Source organism: Phalacrocorax aristotelis, chromosome 9 (assembly GCF_949628215.1).
Source record: "Phalacrocorax aristotelis chromosome 9, bGulAri2.1, whole genome shotgun sequence".
NCBI lineage: Eukaryota > Metazoa > Chordata > Aves > Suliformes > Phalacrocoracidae > Phalacrocorax > Phalacrocorax aristotelis.
In genome coordinates this window covers 24,371,264-24,393,352 of record NC_134284.1, presented here as the reverse complement: position 1 = coordinate 24,393,352, position 22,089 = coordinate 24,371,264, and the positions used below count along the sequence as shown (strand labels likewise).

Here is a 22,089-nt window from a genome sequence, read left to right as displayed (position 1 = left end):
TTCCTTTAAACTAGTGAATGGAAAGTTAAGAAAAAAATCTATTTTTGTGTTCTGCAAAGAAAGGCATGGATTTATGCATACTTAGAAACCACCACTCAGAACTGCAGGTGGCAAAGCAAGCCAAACACCACAAACACTTCCATAAGCAAGAGCGAAACTTGGTCATTTGGGAATTTATTTTTTTTGGCAAAACACTGTGAAGCATGGCTGGGGAATGTTGTTTTTTGAAAGGTCAAAGAGCAACAGGATGCATCTTTTTTCTAATCTATAATGGCTGATGTTTGGGTTTTTCTTCTTATAAAAAACCCCATACAAACACAGTCCCTGCCCATGACATACTCAAGTCACTGCTTCATTTTACTTTTTCTTTCCCTCCAAGGCAGATGGTTGGGGATGAACACAAAGAAAACAGCAAGATTACTTCAAACAGATGCAGCACCCCCGAGGCTGAGCAGACCCTCCTCAATACTGATGCTGGTTTAGAGGGTTGGACAAGAGGAGACATGCTCTGAGTCCCGCCAGCTCCTGTGTCACCAGTCTGCCACCTCCTCCTGGCTGCACACCACGCCGGCATCCTCCTCGTGGGAGCAGTTGTGTGTGCCGACTTCAGCATGGTCACACTCCAGCAGTGTCTTCTCCTGCCCGGAGCACTGGACGTCATCCAGGAGAATGCGAAGGGTGGTCCCTTCCCCAAACTCTGCCTTCTTGCTGGCCCGCACCACGTAGGGGAAGCCCAGCTGGCGGCACACCACGGCGGCGGCGGGTGAGCCCCAGCCATCGTCGCACACCGTGCCCCACTCGCCATCGATATAAACCTCCACCCGGCCCCAGCTCCGTCCGCGGCCCCCCTGCTCCATCAGCCGCACGGCGCCGTTTTGCAGCGGCGGGGCCGTGCTGGGCGGTTTCTTCTTCCTCCGCCGCCCCCTCCTCTCTCCTCTCTTCCTGGGCTTGGGAGTCCTGCCGCTCGGCGCTGGGGTGGTGGGCGTCCTGCTGCGGTTCCCCGGCGGCGGGGCCTGGCCCACCCAGTCCACAGCCGGCGCGCGGGGAGGTTCGGGGTCCGGCCTGCCTCCCCATGGGGCCTCGGTCGTGGCCTTCAGCTGGGGACGTGGCGTCAGTGTTTTCACAATAAGCTCTGTTGGGGATAAAACCCAGGAAACCATGAGTTTGTCACTCTACAGACACTACTTAAAGACAACTATACAAAACCAGCACTGATTTTTGACTGGTTTAACTCATTTCTTGGAATTTGCTCACTTGATCCTGTTGAGAAGCGACAAGGCTCCAGGTGAGCCAATATTTCCTCGGCAAAAAATGTCGGCTGCCTTTAGTTAGCAGGGAGGACTGCAGGGCTTAACGCCAACCAGTAAGCCTCTCCCAAGAAGGAAACTCCAAGCAGTTTATTGGCAAGACCTCCACCTGGCCATTAAAGGGTGGGCGCTGGAGTTTCACAGTCAGAAGAGGAGTTCCCCAACCTACCCTTCTCCCCGGCTGAAAGCATTTTAAAGACAGGCACTATTTCTGCTCTTCTCTTCATTACTAATGATTGGATCGCTACCAGACCCGGAGCGCCAGCCTCCCCACTGGGCCAGATGCTTTATTCAGAGGAGCTGAAACCAGGAACATTCAAAATCAATTCTCTCTGGCAACTGGAATGTGCAAAAGGAACAGAGTTGCCAGGACAACACATAAAACAGGATTTGGGGTTGGGTTTTTAGTTCCTTATGAAAAAAAAATAAAAGAGCCTTGAACTCTGAAGAGCTGAAAATTCTTTGCTGTCACAGTTTCCAGGCGTTATTGGACTTGCTTATTCACATGCGCTCTATTTTTAGCTTAAAAATAAGTTTTTAGCTTGTCAGAAAGAAGCAATTCAGAATTACTCAGAATAACAATCTACTGAGCTGGGACGGTGTCACATACATTTGCAAAGACATCATGACTTTTTGAATTACATCCTAGATTTCTCCATTTTCATTCATCATTTGCTTTGTAGTACAGAGAAGAGGAGAAATAGGACCCTTATTTGTGCTTAATATCTATTGTCCCCAAAAGACAAATGCTTGCAGAGGTCCAGTTTTTCCCAAAAACACTCTTTGGAGAGGAATTGTATTAGTGGCATGAAAGTATTTCCCTTCTTTGGAAGCTGAAGGTCTGAAGGTAAGAAACAAATGTGAAAGCCTTACCTGTGCACACCTCAGTTGCTGGAGCCTGATCTGGCAAAGCACTTAAAAATCCTGGAACTCATATAACGATATGTAGGACAGCATGAAAGCTAACGGCCACCTGGGAGTGCTTTTCACCTCACTAAATCAACTCCTTATTATATATTACTCTTCGCCAAGCTAGTTATTAAATATGCTTCCAACAAATGCAGTCGTCCGGCTCATGCAAGCCGCATGCCTTGGCGATTCTTTTACATTCACACTAAACACTAACCAAAAAGAGCAAAATGTTTACAGCTACACATCCTGTTTCCATGCTTCTGAATCAAAATCTTCATGCTTGGTTTTCACCTACACTTGAATTTAGTTCTGGAGACACTTAGCAGAATGTCTCCTGCTGTTTCTAAGTTTTATTTTATGATGAAAACTACCTTGGAAACAAACCCAAAAGATTTAGTTATGTATGTAGTTTAAAAATCTGAACTTTGGACTTGCACAGAGAATAATGCATAAGCAGAAACAGAGACAAAGCTGGTTGAACACGAACCAAGTTAATAATATTTGGAAACTGTGTGCAGAGCTTGCAAGGAGGATGTTTCTGGAGGTGTGCTGAGTGCTCAGGCATGTCAACAGTTAATAATTAGCTTTAGATCTTGTTCCACCTTAAAGACTCAATCTTGCGAGGTGCTGAGTGCCCTCATTCCTCCCTGAAGTCAAAGCTGTAGGAACCATCAATGACTCAAACACAGTGTAACATGATTAATGTCATGAAAAATTAAGCAAAAGTGTTCTGACATTAGAGATCCTACAGTAATAGTAACTTCACGACAAAGTTGTTAGAGTATTGCCTAGGTACTTACATGTGTAAACAAAATGCACAGGGGAAAAGAAAGGTAACGCTGCCTAATCTAATTTTGAGATCCTAATCGCATATTCAGGGTTTTGCACTTAACATAAATAGCATTTGGCTTGCTGCAGATTCAGCTACATCGCTGACTGCTCCAGCTTTAGCAGTATAGTACTTCATTCAGTATGAAGCAATCAAAAAGCCCTGGAGGGTTTGGATAAGCCAAAAGTTCACCTGAATGGCTGATTACTGCCAATTCTTTTGGGAGCGTTTTCTCATCCCATATTCTCTCACTTAGGACTAACAATGACTCAGCCCTCATCTTGTTCAATGAGCTATTTCCCAACCCTTTAGCCATCATATCCTTCAACTCCTGAAGTGCTTCTCACTACCTGAAGGCACTGCAAAAAATCACTTATTACTGAAAAGCACCATCAAGCACAGGATCTCAGTACAGAAACAGTTACAGGTAAACGAAGTTGGTGGTAATGGAACAGGTATGATGTAGCGTGGAAAAGGGAAAATGTACAGGAGCAGAAACTACAGAGAAGATTTCACATGGCCAGGAGAGGGGAAATACCTTATGCCTTATTTGGACCAACTCATCAGATCCAAAACAGCTGGTAAGAATTAATTTTGAGGATACTCTGAAGAGTGAAGTTCTGGGTGGTCTCCACACACACATGCGAGCCTCGAGTTTATATTTACTGCCAGCTAACATGCACCAACAGTAAGCAGCAACAGTGACACTCACTCTCCTTTGGCACAAACTGGATGAGCTTGCTTTTTACTTTCACTGGCGATGGCTCAACTCGGCATTTCCCTGGTGGTGCTCTCCTGCGAAAAAAGGGACACATACAGTGTACAATTAATTCCTTTTCCCTGGCATCATGAGCCTTTGCTTCCCATTGTTTTTCAATGAATGCAATGCTCACTGGAAAAAACAACCTCTGTTTAAATGATCCAAGTAATCTCTTACAGTAGAAAACAATTAAATAATCACATATCTGCTTTGATCAAAGTCCAAATATTCACAAGGCAGTGGAGTCCTCTGGTTGTGTTTTCACTTGCTATTGTTGAATCCATTAAGGAAATAAAACATTGGCAGGTTCAAGCATTACAGAAAGAGATTAATCAACTTGAAAATAAAAATCACAAAACTACACAGTATGTGTTGAACATCTGACATAAAGGTCATGTGTATGCAAGTATTCAGGCTGTCTTTGGAGAAGCGAAATAACACACTATTATTTGTACATAAAGCCCAAACAAAAGACTCACTACTGCAGAAGTAGTTCCAAAAATGCATTAGTTTCAAACAAGAGCTCTGAGTGTCTCCTACAGAGGCTTCCTCTTAGAACAACACATTATTTTGACACAAATTCGTTTGCCATGGAGGTATATCTCACTTCTGAGAAGTTACATCCAGTTCATCTCATCACTTTTTCCTATGCTGGCTGGCTCGTTAATCTCCAGCCTTCTTCAGAGGTTTTCAAACTGGCTCAAAAATGCATTGTGTTTGCATTTGGAGGATATAACTCCTTTGTAATTAGGACTGTTTGCATCTGCATGTCTGTGGAAGGCAAAGAGCTCCCCTCTAAACTACTGCCACAGGGACGTTCCCTACTTTTACGAATTTTCCTATGAGTTCCTTCTTACTCATGTTGCTGTACTCAACACACTAAAGAAACTCAAACCTACAACTTTCTTTTGACTTCTGCTTTCTTTTTTTTTACTAAGGTTGCATAATACTAGCCGCTTAATACACAGTTTACAGGAACTCTTCTACTGTGTTAGATAATGGAAAATGCTCCAGACAGAGGAGGAGTCAGAGGAAAACAGGAGGCAGCTGTGGGGGCTGTTTAACTTCGGGGTCTGCTTCCAACATAAAACAGAAAAGTGGTTTGGTTCAAAATGCGCAGATAGCTAAAGCTGTAAATGTAATCCTTTTAAAAATACAAAAACTACAAAAGTCTCACTCTGCATGTCTGGCGAAAGTATTTTGGTGTTTTGCCAATAATAGTAATGCTTAAAAAACAGGAAGATGACAAAACCAGCTATAAGTATTCCCATAAAACACAACTATTCCCCGCCTTGCCCAGCCTGAAGATACTTGCACATGGGATCCAGAAGGTGTAGCGATGGTCTTACTTCCTTGTCCAAACCATTTTCCAATTTGAAACACAAAAAAGAATGTACTTAAATTTGACATTCATTTCTGGTTTGCCCGAGGAAGCACTGCAGGTCACGCTGGTCAGCTTTGGCTGCAGCTGCCTGGGCTCAGGGCTCTTATGGGAGACGCAGCTGGCTACAAGGGATGGAGAGGAACTGAGAATAAACATCTTGAGAAAAGCTGCCTCCTTTTGGGCAGAAATCTAGAAAAACTTTGCCTGAGAAAGAAAAGTACTCCGTTAGTTTCCAGGAACAGATCTCCCAACCCACATAACACCAACAGGCCCCATAACAAGTTGGCGATCAGCAGGCAGCATAGGCTCCCATGACCGCAGGAGCAAAGCAGACCCACAGCAGGTTGCTCCAGCCGTTCCTTGATCAAGTTCCACAGAAGGGCCCAGCATGGGTGAAGAACTAGTTAGTTAGTCAGTCAGCATCATTTACCCCATCCACGCCTGGACACACTGCACCACACTGAGGCTTTGTAACAAGAACATCTCATACCTAGAGGTGTCCACCACTTTGTACACCACTCCGTGGGGAGCTGTGGCACTTGGTACGCCAGTAGACATGAAGTAAAGTTCTCCTGCGGAAAAAACCAAACACAGCATGAAAACTCTCCATGGAGCTCCTGCCCTGTACAGCAAAAACGCATTAACTCTGCCTCACAGGTCAGAGAGCATCAGGAAACCCAGGACCAACACGGACATCTGCCTACTGGAGGAAACAAGGCAGGTTTGTATTTGGGTTTGTAGTGAGAGTTTATCTGCAGTCCAGTGGCATAAAATACTCTTAGTGAGTGGAAGCTTTTTCATATTGTTATGAAATATTATTTGGACAAATTTCCACTGCAGGTTCAGTTGCCCAGACTTTAGCTGTCATCTCAGTCTGATCTGTGTCCCTTAACTTCCCTAACACAAACCCTGAATTCCCTTTGTTGAAACAAAATGAAAGGAAATTAAGTATGTTCACACTGTCTTCTGCTCTTTTGGACGAAGCACTCCTTTGGGGTGAATTACAGAAGAACAAGATTTTGCTTTTGCTTTCTCTAGCACATTCAGAAAGTGAGATGTATCTCACACGAAAGGCATTTAGTTCATCACAGCTCTGTCAGGTCATATGGATAGGGCTCGACCTTCAGCCAAGCAATGTCCATCACCATTTATTGGACTTATTTTCTTTTAACAGCATTTCCATCCATCTCCTGTTGTGCAGTGGAGGCTGGGATAAGCAGTCCCTCCAGCACTCTCTTTTTTGCCAGCTCAAGTGCTTGAGAGGTGCAATGAAAAGGATCTGAGAGAAAAAAAAAATTTTGCAGAAGTTAAAAAAAAAAAGAAAGGCAATGGAGATGTGTTTAGTGAGTAAGGCAGATTTCTTTGGGCATCCTATGGGTACCCTAGGGGAAGGAGCAGAGGGGTCAGAGTGAGCAAAGGAAGATGTGGGCAGGAGTGGCAGCTCCTGCTGGCTGCTGAGCCTCCCTCCTCCTCCCTGCTCTCTGTGCTGCCCTGGCCGAGCTCCTCCGGATGCTCCCACGGTAAAAACCAGCCACCCCTGGCTGGTTTCTTCCTTTTTCTGGTGGGCTCCATTAACCACAGGCCAGAGGCAGCCTTGACCCAAACAGAGATGGGAAACACCTGGCACTGTGTCTCGCAGTGCAGTGATGTGTGATACACATCCCACCCCCTCTCCCGGAAATTATCAGGCAGAAATATGGATGCTGCGGCCATGAAGCACACTGGCTATATCACCTGTGCACCCCACAGACATAGCACAATGCCTGGGGTGTCCCTGACATGTTCAGCTGCCAGGAAAAGGGACTGCTGGCTTCATAAAAGCCAAAAATATAGGTGTCCCCACTGCATAAACACATCCACTGCACCAGCCAGAATAACATTCATCAAAGCAACAACCCCAAAAACAAACACTTTCATGAAGAAAAGCTTGTTAAAATAAACTGTGTGATAAACTTGTAAAAAACCAGACTCCCAGCACACCAAAAGGTGAAAGAGAAAACTGTTCACTGCAGATAAAGAAAACTCACTAAACTGCTATCAACAGATTTCTTTCCATTATAATAAAGCAAACACAAGGCAAATAACTACCTCTGAGAACAGACTCCAGCCCAAACTTCCACCCAGCTCTACCATACTTACGCAAAGTATGCATGAAAAGTGCAGGGCAAAAGAAGGGTGGCAGCGTTTCAGCCCCACTGTGCACAGAATCTGCCCACAAGTGCAGGACGAGGAAGATGCCGCTCCCCACGTGCATGAGCAAGGGCTGCAATGAACAGCTTGATACTGCACTTGGCAGCACTCTGCCTTGGCATAAAGCTGATTTAAACTAAGTTATTCTGATTTTAGGATAAGATATCCGTCTCACCACAGCAATGCAAAACAGCTCTAGCTTCCATGAACATTAAGCATTAAATAAAATGGATTTTAACGCAAAAAAAAAGATAAAATTTCAAAGTCAAACTTTTGAATGAATACTTAATTTGGATGATCTGCATTTACATGATAAAATTTGAATTTATATGATGTTCCACACATGTTGCATTTGTGCAACATCCACAACTGACATAATCTGCAGGAAAAACAGCAGTTTAAAAATTGGGGCATTCTGGAAGTGGGTGCTTGTGACCACAAGCCAGGACCTCCCCACAGCAGGGCTCCTGCATTACTGAGTCACACACGAGGCTACTTAGCAAGGGTCATCCTCTCCCTGTCCCCAGCCAGCAGCAGCATGCTCTGCCAGGCCCACCGCGGGGCTGGGCAATTAACCATACCCTTGTACAAACAAAGGTAGTGACCACCAGCTTTCACCCTAGGACTCTTTATTTCCTCCTTCTCAAACTGCAGCAGCTCCCCTCTAGAAAGCAAAATATCTCCAGTCTTAAAAACACAGCTATGCAAAGCTCTGCTGAGACTACATCCCTCAGTCCTATGCAAGGCAAAATCCCAGCTGACACTAATAAAATATGGACTTAAGCAGCCTTTTGCTGATGCCTCACTTGAGACATAACGCAGGGCTTTCATTCTGCTTCACCTCGAGAGGTACAACTATTCCAGGCCAGTGTGAGCAGGTGCATAATTATTGCTCATTACATCTGCTTCCCTGTATCCATTAATAACACCAACAGCCTTCTTGACTAGCCAAGAGCATAGAATAAGTCTCACTTGGGTATTAGCTTCTCAGCTTCTCAGGGCCTGCATTTCCCATGGCATGGCAGCGTGAAGAATGAGGTTTCTTTTCTAATTGTCTTTGCCTTCTGCTGTTCCCCATCCCTCCAGACCATAGGTGTGCGGGCAGCAGCCCACGCACACTCAGTCTTGCAGGGAACTGACCCTCCAGCTTCCCCCTCAGTCACTGCGCGGCATGCTGGCCACTGGAGGAGGTGCCTCAGAATTAGGACTGTGACTTTGGTTTGATATTCAACATATTCATCAGTGACCTGGATGATGGGATGGAGTGTAATCTCAGCAAGTTTGCTGATAACACCAAGCTGGGAGGAGCGGCTGATACACCAGAAGGCCGTGCTGCCATTCATCGAGGCCTGGGCAGGCTGGAGAGCTGGGCCGAGGGGAACCTGATGAAATTCAACAAGAGCAAGTGCAAGGTCCTGCACCTGGGGAGGAACAACCCCGTGCGCCAGTACAGGCTGGGGGCTGACCTGCTGGAAAGCGGCTCTGTAGAGAGGGACCTGGGAGTGCTGATGGACACGCTGACCATGAGCCAGCCACTGTGCCCTTGTGGCCAAGAAGGTCAACAATACTCTGGGCTGCATTAAAAGGATTGCGGCCAGCAGATCAAGACAGGTTATCCTCCCCCTCTACTCTGCCCTGGTGAGACCACATTCGGAGTACTGTGTCCAGTTTTGGGCCCCCCAGTTTAAGAAGGACAGGGAACTGCTTGAGCAAGTCCAGAGGAGAGCCACGAAGATGATCAGGGGACAGGAACATCTCCCTTATGAGGAAAGGCTGAGACACTTGGGTTTGTTCAGCCTGGAGAAGAGAAGACTGAGGGGGGATTTTATAAATACCTAGAAATATCTAAAGGGTGGGTCTCAGGACGATGGGACTGGACTTTTTTCAGCGGTGCCCAACGACAGGACAAGGGGCAATGGGCTCAAGTTGGAACACAGGAAGTTCCACCTCAATATGAGGAAAAACTCCTTGCCTGTGCGGGTGCCAGAGTAGTGGCAGAGGCTGCCCAGGGAGAGTGTGGGGTCTTCTTCCCTGGAGACATTCAAAACCTGCCTGGACGCGGTCCTGTGCCCCCTGCCCTGGGTGTCCCTGCTCAAGCAGAGGGATTGGACAAGATGATCTCCAGAGGTCCCTTCCAACCCCTGCCATTCCATGATTCTGTGATTTGGGAGATGCTGGGAATCTCACCCACCAGCATTTTAAAGACTGACAGACTCATGCTGTGCCTCTCCACCACCCACCGCCTCCCAGGAGCCCCCTCTGACCCACTCTCTGGTGTTTTAATCCAAAGAGAGACCAGAAGCATGCCATTCAGTGTGATATAAAGTTAAAAGATTACCTGCTTCGTCTTCAGCAAAAGAGATGATGTACTGATAATAGTTATTGATAAGCCCAGGGAACATGCATGTTTGCCCTGTCCCCATGCAGATTTCACTGTACTGCCATTGTCCGGTAGCACGATCCTCCTTCAGAGACATCAGGCGCCTGCAAGGCAAAAAAGCACTTGCACCAAGCAACCAAGGTAATGATTTATGAATATTAATCAGGACACCTGAAAGGACGTTCAATGCTTCCTACCCACATTAGCTACTACAGGAAGTGTAGCTCCTCCAAGAAACAAAAGATTGTTAATATTAAAACATATTGTCTTTCAACACTTTGTCTTTCAGGGGCAACACAAGCACAGGAAAAAATTACATAGGAGGGTTTAAGGGATGTCAGACCGGGGGGACCTTGCCAGAGATGCAAGCACTTGGCTTCACCAGAGCTCTGTGGCACAAGACCAGTGAGTGCCTCAGCTGGGGCAGGCAGTGCAGGGGCTGCGCATGAGAGGCCTGGGAGATGCAGATACAGCAGAGGCAGAGGAGGTGGGTGGAAAACATGAGACTGCCCCTCATGCCTGCCTCATCACAGGTTTGCAACAGACTCAGCCAGAAAATAATTTTTTTTTTCTTTCAGTTTCTTCAGTGTCTGGAAACATTGCATCAGAGTGGGGTTTTTTTTTTTAGGATGCATTCAAATGACTTTTTACACCGCTTCCAGGACTTTAAATGACATCATAATATTGCCCCTTTATTTGTACTGGCACGGTGTGACACAGCAACATCAACAGCTGCTGGAATGCAAAGATTGCATTCCTGCACAGCACCATGGACTAAAAGTTACATAAAACACGCCACATGAGCCCGAGCAGTCGGGCTTTGCCCAGCGCTTGCAACCAGCAAGTGGCAGCTTATACTGCCTGAGCACTTGCAGGCAGGTATAGTATTGCTGGAGGGCTTTGGCTGGGGGTACAGTGAGTATCTGAAGTATTTACTTACCCACTCATAAAATCACCAAATATGTACAGTCCATTCAAGTTTGGAGACTCACAACCCCGATAGACATAGCCTCCCGTAACGGATTTCCCCATTTTGTGTGGATATGCATAAATTGGGAGCACATCATCTACAGGGAAGAAAAGATCTGTGACTTGCCTTGTTTTATATATGATGCAGAATAGCTGTTTATCTAGATAGTTCTGAGACTAGCACAATACTATCAGGTTCATCTGAGCACCTTATTTAAATGAAGTGCCAATGGTGTCATATTTAGTTTGATTTTTGCCTTTGCAGAACCACGTTCGATAGCCCTGTCTGTGCTGACCAAGGACAAGCTAGCTCAGGAGACTGGTGGCTGTTTCACTTGCAATATGAGCTGAATCCCTGATAAGCCTGAGTGCTCTCTATCACCCAGACACCTCACCGTTCTCCTCAGCCCTTCTCCTCCTGCTGCAACCCAGCTCTGTTAGTGCTGCTTCTGGCCCATTTCTGTACAGCCTGGCTGGTTTTGCCATGAATTTGCAGGTTACTCTTAGAGTCACTGCACCCATGCCAGAGATGTTTGCCCAATGCAGCTTTGTTTCGGTGGTGAAAGGGAAAAAAAGAGACAGGGTAACTCCAGACTGCAGGCGCAGATGAAAAGATATGTCATATGTCAGCGCAAATAGCTTCTGTTTCTCTGAGATGGGGGAGCTTAACCTGAAAGGGCCATCAAATATTTATGGCATGGCACAGGAAAGATGTAGTACTGGCATATTCATTGTAAAATATAAGTTAAAACACACGACAGAGGCAAAATAGAGGAGGATGCCTTCATTTTGAGGGTCTCTATTGGATGCTTCCTCCCCTTTCTCTTGAAACTCCTGGGGTACAGGTATTTCCTCGGGTACCCACCCCTCCTCTTCCTCACAGCCCTTCTCCCTGCCCGCGTAGCAGATGCCTCAAGCAGCAAATCCAGCAGCTCCACCAGTGGGGAACTTGCACCAGGGGCATTTCTTCTGAAGCAAGTGTTCTCAACACTGCAGCTGCACTTATCATTTTAAAGGGGCTGTGACATTTCACTATTCTAACAAAAGGCATCTGAAATTGTTCCAAATCCCCAGAGACCTCAGTAAAGTGCTTGCCATGAACGCTCATGCAGGCGCTGTCACACGCACAGGAGCACTAAATGGGCTCTCTGACAACTGCTTCAGCAAAGGGGATGCAAAAAATCTGCTCCCTGCTCTCGAAATTTTTATAAAAAACACTTAATCCCTACCACTGTTCTTGTAGCTAAGTTAATAAAAGGAAGGAAGTTAAACTAAGTTAATAAAAGGAAGGAAGTTAAACACCACCACACAGCACACAGAAGAGGAAAAAAATGAGAATCTAGGCTAGGGGAAATCAGTGCTGGCCCACTGCCCCCCTCGATCTCTGGGGAGATGCTCCAGCACAAGATGTGAACCACATCTGACCTTGCAACACAATCCACTATGACTTCCCAGGTGCACTAGAATTTAGCCAGCCAGCACATACCCTGAACCCAGGTTTGAAAAGTAAAAAAAATATTGTGGTTTTCCTTCTTGTCGTAGCTAAAAGAAATAAAAATACACTGTCATTCAGTTACCTGCAAAGCAGGCAGTCTGCAAACTGGTTGGCCAGCTTACACAATATGTTTCTTTCTGCTTTTTTAAATAAGGACGCTACTTTTGAGTTATGGAGAAAAAAACAGTTCTCCAAATTTTTCTCACTTCTGCAGGAAAGTTTATTTTATATGGAAAAGATGAAATTGTCCCCCTAAATCACAGAATCGCCAAGCAATTTGACTAACAACACAGATTGCCTAGAAAAACAACAGCTAGCATGTTTCATTTTCCTCCTAACTAAAAAATGGTAACATTTGGACTTTCAATATTTATCTCCAAGTCAGCTCCCTCCTAGAATAAGACTGCATAGATTTACATCTCAGAAATGCGTGTTTTCCATCAAGCAGCCAGGCTTTGAAGGCAGGAATTAAAAATGATGGCGCAGAAAACTGCACGGTGTGAGACACAGGTAATTTAGAGAGAACATCTGTTTACCTATTGAAGAATTGGCGCAAAGTTTTTTATCGTAGCAGCTAAACCCTTCCCTTGCCCTCCAGCCGTAATTTTTCCCCTTCTCAACAATGTCGATTTCTTCGTATTTATTCTGCCCCACGTCTCCGCAGAAGAGCCGCCCTTTCCCTTCCTTGGTGTGAGGATCGCCCCTGTCGAAAGAGCAGCGCCACATATTTCTCACTCCGTATGCAAAGATTTCGGGACGAGCCTTAGGGTCATTGAGAAACGGGTTGTCGGGAGGGATTCGGTACAGAGGCCCACGGTCATTGTTGTTCACATCGATCCGCAGCACTTTGCCCAGCAGGGTTGATCTGTGTTGGGAGAAGAAAGGAAAGAGCACAGTGAAGAAATAAAACCAAAATTTGGTTAAATATATCTTCTTGCTCAGAGATGGCTTTTTGGAAAGTCTAGGGTTTCATTCTTTCTGGTTTGGAAAAGACAAGTCTTTAAATATCTCTGAAAAAAACCAACCATTTCAAGATCACTTCATTTGTCCCAGGCCACTGAAGAGCCTTTATGTGGCACTGACTTCCCACGACTCACTGCCCCACGGATGCACACTCATGGCTTGCAGCTGCCGTAGGGATGGGTCCGCTCTTCCCATTTCATACTCCCCTCCTCCAATTACAGAAATCTGGGCTCTGAGCAGGCATCTGGAAGGCTCAGCAAGCTATTGCTGCTCACAGGGAAAAAAGACGCACCTCAATAACCTCCCCTAAGGAAAATGGAGTTACATGGGAGGTCTATGTGCCCACGTGTGAGCACAAGCATCAGTGCGGGCGTTAGGTAAAAAGTGAACCTGAGACAGAAAATCCCCTCCTGGCCTACCCCCGCCAGTTTATCTTCTCAGCCCAGGAGTGACAGGAGGGACACACAATGCACACAAGGTTTTCGGGGCTCTCACTTGTTCTGGGCGTTTCCAAAGGTCCCAAAAGGATCCCCAGCCATGCCTCCGTCTCCAGTAAATATATAGAGATACCCATCATCTCCAAAGAGCAGCTCTCCTCCGTTATGGTTGGAAGCGGGTTCTTCTATTTCCAGGATTATCCTAACCAAAAACAGGGAGGAAGCATTACCTACTGCACAAGCCCTAAGCAAAGGGCAGAGCAACATCACTCCAATGTTGCCCTTGACACAAGGAAATGGCTACAGATCAGTTTTGCTGCAAATTCCTCCATATCCATGTTACTGAATTTTACTTGGGCATAACTGATTTTCTAACCTTAAATAATTCCAACATATTTTCCAGGTTACAGAAACACCAAATTGTGTAATAAGGAAAATGTGGGAAATCACATGACAGAATATACTTTTAATTAACTATACTCTTCCTCTGATTCTTCCTCCTTGATAAACTTCCTTATTTTTATTTATTTTTTTAAGAAAAGGCATCTTGGCTTAAATCCAATTGTATACTGCAAGAGAAAGGACTCAAGTCCATCTGTGCATCTGTAGAGCATTTGGCTCAATCCTGACAGGCACTTTCAAGGTGAACCTAAAACTTTTCAAGCATTAAGTAACAGCAATAGTTAAATTCTTAAAGAGAGAAGAATCCTTAAATGATAATTATATATGCAGGACTTTACCAGATTAAAGAGTGGTTAAAAGCAGCCCCACCAACAAATTAACATTTTGACAAAGGTTATTCAAAGCTGCACCAACAACCTTTAACTTCATTTTAAACCCTAATTCTCTCTTACTTTTATCTGTTTATTTTATGCACCTGGCATCCCTTTTGTAGTAAGAAAAGGGTGAAATACATAAAAGTATAAATTTATAGAAAGGAAAAGCCACAAATACATGCAGTGGAGGTTCCCAGGTGTAATAACTGAAGCTTATTTTACTCCAGCTTCTAAAAAAGGCCAGACTTCGTGCTGACAGTGCCTCTTAATAGCTGCAAAACCAAGCGATAATGATCACTTACACCACCTCATTTTTAGTGAATTTTCTTCCCTTCTGCAAGTACTGATAGTTTGTTATCAGATCGTAAATTGTGGAAAGGAACCCAACTGTGTAATTATTCTGTCACCTGCTGCTGAACATCACCACTTCTGAGCGAAGGTAACTGCGCAGGAGCGCACGGACTCCAGCCGGCAGCAGGAGTGAGGGAGGATCCCGTATGGACACAAAGGTGAATCCTCCTCAACTTCCCACAGAAGATGGAAGGAAGAAAAACACACTGAGCAACAATCTGCAGGCAAACAAGACATACGCCTTCCTGCTAAGGCAATGCACGCCACGTGTCTGCCAAAGCTGCCTCTTGGGCAGCATCTGAGGATGAAGTCAGTGGGAGCTGTGCCTACACAAGCACAACAGGACCACAATTTTGTTTGCTTAAGCTTTCACCATACTAAATAAGCACAGAAAATGTTAAAAACATAGAGCCTGAGGATTTTTAAACAAGAAAGCCCACGGGCCTCGACATCTGCAGGTTTATGCTCCTGACCTGCTTTCCTGAGGACCACGTTTAAATTACCCTCACCTGTCACCCACGGTGCTGCTTACACTGAATTGCTGTCATTGCTTTATAAACCAGCATCCCCTTTCTATCATTAGGCTACATGCATTTTTCAGCTAGAATCATCCACTGCTGAGTATTTGGAAAGCCCTAATAAAACCCATGTAACAAAACAAAAATCTTAACATTAATAATAGTCAAGGGTCTCTTAAAACAGTGGTTCTATTTTGTGGTTCTGCACCAGGTTATAAATCTACAGACTGTCTCCACAAGCAAACCTCTAATCATCTGTGCATATTAATGTGGATCAGCTGCAGGATCAGACTCAAACAAATCAAATTTCCAATCAAAACGCACTCAGTAACAGCATACTGGTTTGCATTTTATTTAATTTGATATTAAATTTGTAATATCACAGGGTTGAGCTGTCATTCAGATAAAGAAATGTGGGGCCTAATCCATCTTTGGTCTGGTATCACTGAGTTTGTTTATACTGATTTTGGAAACCTTTGGCTTCGGAATGAATTTCACTCACGCTTTGCAGAAGCCTATTTTAAAGGGTAATAATTAAAATACCAAAAAAATCCCAACCAAAAACCAAACCCCAAAATACTAACGGTAAATCATGTTTAATCAACGTCCAGTTAAATCTTCTGTCATACCAGAACAGAGTAATGTAAATGTTTTATCCCTGAGCACTCGCAGTTCATCCACAGAGGACGGGCATATTCTCTGTCCCAGTAAGCTAGATACAGACTTGGACTAGCTTGCTGCCACACTGGAATGCAAAAACTATATTAAGCTAAGTAAGTCTCATTCATTAACAGTCTTTAACAATGCACAGGCTGCCCTCTGAGATCTTAAATACATTTGCCAGAGAAATGTGTGTACAATACCTTTCAGAACCATGGTCCAAAGCATTCATGTCAGCAGGAGAAATTCTGAACTCACTGATTCGGATTCTCTCTTCATAATGAACTTCAACTGAATAGTAGACATACACTTTACCATTAAATTTGAATTTAGGATGGAAGACAATACCTAGAAAACCTCTCTCGTCTCCTTCCCAAGGTGAAGTGAGTACAGCTTCGCTGATGTTCAGAAATGGCTTTTTGAGCCTGGATTGATCGGGAAGGTAGGTCCACACCAGGCCAACCTGCTCCGCGATGAAGAACCTGTGGGTGCCATCATTGGCGTGCACCATCGCAACAGGATTGCGCAGCCCGTTGGCGACCTCCACAAGGCAGAGCTGGAGGCAGCCCTCTGCGTCGGCTGTCACTAACCCCAAGTTTTGGTTAAGGTTCTGATTATCCAGCAGGTGTGGAAAGCAGTAGTCTGTGTCCTCCAAGGACAGGTAGCGGCAGAATTTTGCCATGTTGTTCTCCAGGGCAATTAACTCCTGGTCTGCAGAGAGATAGCGAAAAATGGAGCGGCATTTTTGCCACACTTGCAGGCAATAATCTTGGCAAAGTCCTGGTATCGTCCGCACGGGGGTGGAGGGATCCTCGGCGTCGTACAAGTGAGCTGCATATGGAGAGCATTCCTAGAGGGAGAGAGAAAAAGCCCCAAGCCATTTCTTGGACCAGATTTGAAACAGCTGAGCAGCAATACTAATTGGAGAAATTTCACCTTAATTACAACGTATGCTGTGCTTTATTCTGAAGATATATTGACAGAGGAAAAGATCATAGAAAGGAGGTTTATCTCAGCATTCACAGAAATGATCTTCAATATTCCTGGTGAAAGCTGGCTTCCTCATGCAGGTATTCATTTATTCCAACCATAGCACTAACTCAAGAAAACCAGTGATGACACATACCTTGCTACATCACCCTAGTAGGCTGTTCTGGGGAAAAGACACTTTTCTGTCTTTGATGCTTTCACTTTATCTATGAAATAACGAGCAGATTCACCACAGCACAGCAGCAAAACCAAGGAGGAGTTAGCTGAGAAGATTCAGGTCTTGCATCTCCAGGCTAAGGAGGGAATGGGAATGGTCGGCAGGGCCAAAACCTGCAACTTCCATACCTCATCATCTGACAGTCCAGGCTTACACCTCAAACACAGACATGATCTGCAAGTGGGAAGAAGCAGGATGAGAAAGTGTAGGAGTAGAGAAGGACACCCATCCTTTGTACTGGACAGTGCACCCAGCCCTGGGATGCTATCAGTGCATACACCATCCTTGCTCAGATCTAGCTGCCTTTGCTGGTGTATATTTGCCTACAGACACGTTATATACCTGAACAGAAGAGGTGAAATACATCTCATGATCAAGACACTTATCACCAAGTTCTGCGGCGGATGCTCAGGCTACAGGATTTCAGACAGTGAGCACCAAATGGCCATAATCCAGGCAAGGTCCAGTGACAGCGGCTGCAGCACTACCCTAGTTTATGGAGGGTGCAGCCTTGTAAATCCACCTAAGGACTGAATCAAGTTCATGTAGTTCATTGTATTCTCCACTACGAGAACTCTGACAGGCACATTTTCCTTATGTGAAAAGTCACTGCAGTCCAGGAAAACTGTCTGTAAATTACAAACTGAGCAAAGTGACTCAGTTCTGCTTTGCAAGGGCTTTTTCTTGTAATAAACACACAACGTTTTCCAGTTGTAATGCATCTTCCCGACAAGCATCTTGAAAGTGCTCTCCAAATAATGTAACATGACTCAGTGGAGACTCAGTTATTTCCATAGGGCAGATAAAGAACTGAGGCAAGAAAGGTAGGAAGAGAAACTATGCTTCTTGAATAAATTCTGCATTTTTTAATTCCTAGATGGCACTTCTTCCCAACAAAACCAGCTTAGTTTAAAAAAAAAAACAAACCAAAACCAGAGAGCTGTTTCTAAATCTATAGGGAGCTATTTCTTAATGCGGATTACAGCACTATTCAATAGCTGAAAAGATATAACATCCAAGATACTGATGTATTTAAATTAGCTGATAAGTACACACAATATTTAATTTTTATTTTCCATTAGATACCATAATAAACTGAGAGGCCAAATAATACATCATTAGTGCACAATAAGCTTTCCTCCTGGAATGTCAAGTCATTCATTGCAAAATGAAGGTTATTATGCCTTCAAATGAGCAGCAATTAATGTAGTATAAAGGAGATTGTGTGTGACACAAAACACTGAAATTACAGGGGCAGACTGGGTAACAGCACTCAGCTCGGCTACACGAGGTGTGCCAGGGACAGAAAGAGCCGGAGCATTGCCGATGCAGTTGTTATGAGTGAAAATTTGGCCTTAGAGAACAAACTGAAACAAGACAGAACGGGAATGTGAAGGCAGGGCTGGATGGGAGCTCAGTCTGTTGCTGCCTATGGAGGTGTCACATTCAGAGAGGAAGACCACTGCTGGGGTACCGGCGTGTATCTGGTTCTCCAAAAGCCTCTTGCAAAGCAAGCAGTGATCTTAGGCATTATAAAGCAATGTCCTGGCTTCAGCATCAGAATTAAAAATAGCATAGGGGTATGGTTTCCCTGTCCCTTTGCCACTGCAGGCTGTTCAGGCCAGCCTCAGGTGTGCTTGAATAGCAGACAACATTGTGGATAACTTCTTCACTCCTTACCACGTTTCTGGTGGCATACGGCTATTTATAGCAGCATTAGGCTGACAGTGATGTTCAGCGATCCATCACTATCCAGACAGAACCCACGCATGTGTCTAGGGTATCTTCCAGCCACATTTGGAATATCTTCTAACTTTCATTCCACAAGAGATGGAATGTGACTCCTGATCCTGAACTTCTCTGCTTCTGAAGCTAATGATGCAGTCCTTCACCCTTCACATCGCCTTGTCACATTCACTAACTCAAAACACCACGAAACTCTACACTGGGTCACAGCCCAGCCCAATTCTCATTTCCAAATGACATGGTCTGTTCATTCATTTTAAACTATGATGTGATCCAAAGACCAAGGAAACTAACAGGCAGACAATCAGTAACGTCAGTAGGGCTGGAACAAGCTCACACTATGAAAATAACTCACCAGAAAATAAAACAAAACAAGTGACATTAAGATGTTAGCCAAATCCTATCTGTTCAGGAATTCAGAGGCAACTATTTATCTGAGGAATTGCAACAGTCTGAATTTGGACGAACACCCACATCAAACAATGGCTTATTTACTGCTGCTATCAGCCTGGAGGAAGCAACAGGAATCCTCAGGAAAGCGTCTAACTTTCACGTAATCCCTGACCTTCCCTGTCCACCTCCATGCAGAAAATCAAGGCTTTAAGCAAGCTGTTCCCCGAGAAGCAGAATGAGGCATCTGCTCTCCCACAGTTTGGTGTCGTGCACCCCACCACAATAATCCCCACCCACACACGTCTCCAGAGACCTGCTGCCCCCACCAAATTACCCCAAGGTGTTGAGGCCATGGGGCAGGCAGGGAGATGTCCCACTGCAGCTGTCCTCTCCCCCACAGCCAAAGGCACCCTCTCAGCCTGTGTCTGTCAGGGCAAACCCCAATTTTGAGGCTGGGGGATCATGGGCAGCACTGAGAGAAGGATGTTTCTGCTCTTCCACTTTCCCTTCCACAAGGAACAGAAACAGCACCACGTAGCAAATCACAATTTAAGGCAGGGTAGGAATCCTCACCACAAGTACAAGCTGAGACACTTGTCAAAATAATTTGATCACGTTTGAGAGAAATCACAAACTGTGAACAGAGACAGAAGTGTGCTGAATAAGTCACAGAAACCCGCTTATTAATTCAGGTCTGGGATACAAATTGTATATATAACGAATGAATGGAAACAGAGTGTTCTGGAGTGTTTGCAATGCCTGAACTTCCATTTTGTGCTTGAGCAGACAGAGTTGGTGGTTTGTAGCCGCATCTGGGCTGATGATGCACTGAGGTCATCAGAACATTTGAGTGAATCATTTTTCCCATACTGAAATATTTCACGGCTTCTGAACAAATTTTCAGTGGTCGGGTTTGTAACGTACACAGGAGACTTAGTCATCGCTTGCAGAGGCAGAAGGAGTGCTTAGCAGGCACTGCTAACTGGATTCCTATCCGCAAACGGACTTTTGGACACCACTTGTTTCAGGAATATATTCAAAGGTTTTTTGCTTCCAGTACAGTATGAGATGAAATAAAAGGCAAATCTGCTGTGCAAAAGGGTTGGCTTTCTCTTCACGCTTCCAGGAACACAAGAGATACCCTGTAAAATGCTAAAAGCGGGACTTCTGAAAAGCCACTTTGATCCCATCCGAGCACAGCCGACAAGACTCCTCTGTCTGAATTAATTTAAAATTTATACTTGCACTGCACAGAGCTGCCACTGCTCTGTCTCAGGGGCATTTTCGTACACACAGGGCCACCACTAGTGACAGGGCACGGACTGGGATCATCCTGTTATTGTGTCTGACCACAGAACATCAACCCTAAGTGGAAATCTCCCCCGTGTGGGATGGTTGCCACAGAGGTTTCTAGGTTACATCCTCCGATATTACACTGCACCCATCATCAGGACTGTTAGCACCTGGCACACACAAAAAGCATGTCCGTATGCTGTAACCCAGTACAAAAACCCACCTGATCCCATGAGTAGGGTGTAACAAGGAGCAAGGTGCCTGCCGATCCCCTCCTGGATTGGCACAAGGTCCAAGGATCTAACCCTGGCAGGGTGAGGGGAGCCTGCAAATTGTAACTGCCCACACACCCATCTCAGAGCACTGTTGCTCATAAGTTAAAGCGGAACAACATCCCTATTCCTCTTTCAAACACCTGCCAAAGGTGGAAAAGTCCACTGGGAAAGCTAATGATGGACAGTTGCTCCTGACAGTGCCTGGGAGCACATGTCTAGGCTGCTGAACTAATCCCTGATGCACCCGTACGTGGGCCAACGCATCCACGCCTGGGCTCGGGCGCTAATGCCACGGCTGATGCATGTGTCGGGGGTCTCTGTACACCTGTCTGAGCTGGACACTAATGCCACAGCTCACACGCCCCTGGGCTGTCCAAAGCCGCTGCACCAGTGCTGATGAAGCCCTGTACAGGTGGATGCAGCTATTCCTGGGCTGATGTGCCCATGTCATGGCTCATGCACCCGTGAGGTCCAAAATACCTCACAGGGTATTAGTGCCTGGATCAATGCACCCCGCACAGACCAATGCACCCATGCCTGGGCTGTAGCATCCATCCCTGGGCTTGATGCAGGCCCGCATGGATGGATGCACCCACACCTGGGCTCAAGCACGCATACCTGGGCCAAAGCACCCTGTGCGCCCAAAGCACTGGGGCTGAGTCCCCCTCTGTGGCTGAGGCCCCCCGTGCGGCTGAAGCGCCCTGTCTTGCTGAGTCCCCCTGTGTGGCTGAGGCCCCCCGTGCAGCAGAGGCCCCCGGGAGCCCCGTGCGGGGGCCGGGCGGGCCGGGACCCCTCACCTGGCAGAGCAGGTCCTGCAGGTGCCCGGCGCAGGCGGCGTAGGTGGGCCCGTCGAGGCGGGCGCTGAGGCGGTAGAAGCGCTGGAGCAAGGCGCGGTCGCGGTGCGGGTCGCAGCAGCCGAAGTCGCCGTAGCGGCGGCAGAAGGCGAGGCCCCGCGGCGGCCGGAACGGCGGCTTGAAGTCGAGGCACTGCGGGTGCGACCGCGCCGGCCCCGGGGCCAGCGCCGCCGCCAGCAGCAGCGCCAGCGCCGCCCGCAGCCCCCGCATGGCCGCCCGGCGGGCGCGGAGGCGGCAGCGCGGCTCCCGGGCGGGCCGGCGGCGGGGCTGCGATCGGATGGGCGGGGAGCGGACGGAGGCTGCCTCCCGGCCCGGCCCGGCCCGGCCCGGCTGCGCGGAGGCTGGGCCGGGCGCGGCGCCCCCCTCCCCCGCGGCAGAGGGGCGCGGGGA

The 22,089-nt window shown here is 46.3% G+C and overlaps 1 protein-coding gene across 1 annotated transcript; it reads right to left on the bottom strand.

Annotated features, from left to right (window-relative positions):
* Positions 1-156: 156 nt before the first annotated feature.
* On the bottom strand, positions 157-22,008 carry HHIPL1 (HHIP like 1). The gene is made up of 9 exons (XM_075103886.1): positions 21,643-22,008; positions 16,135-16,781; positions 13,685-13,828; positions 12,763-13,091; positions 10,703-10,829; positions 9,721-9,866; positions 5,683-5,764; positions 3,761-3,843; positions 157-1,132 (listed from the first exon to the last, which is right to left on the bottom strand). Exons 1-9 carry the CDS (start codon positions 21,907-21,909, stop codon positions 531-533), a joined length of 2,427 nt encoding a protein of 808 aa, XP_074959987.1. The 5' UTR covers positions 21,910-22,008; the 3' UTR covers positions 157-530.
* Between the last annotated feature and the right edge of the window lie 81 nt (positions 22,009-22,089).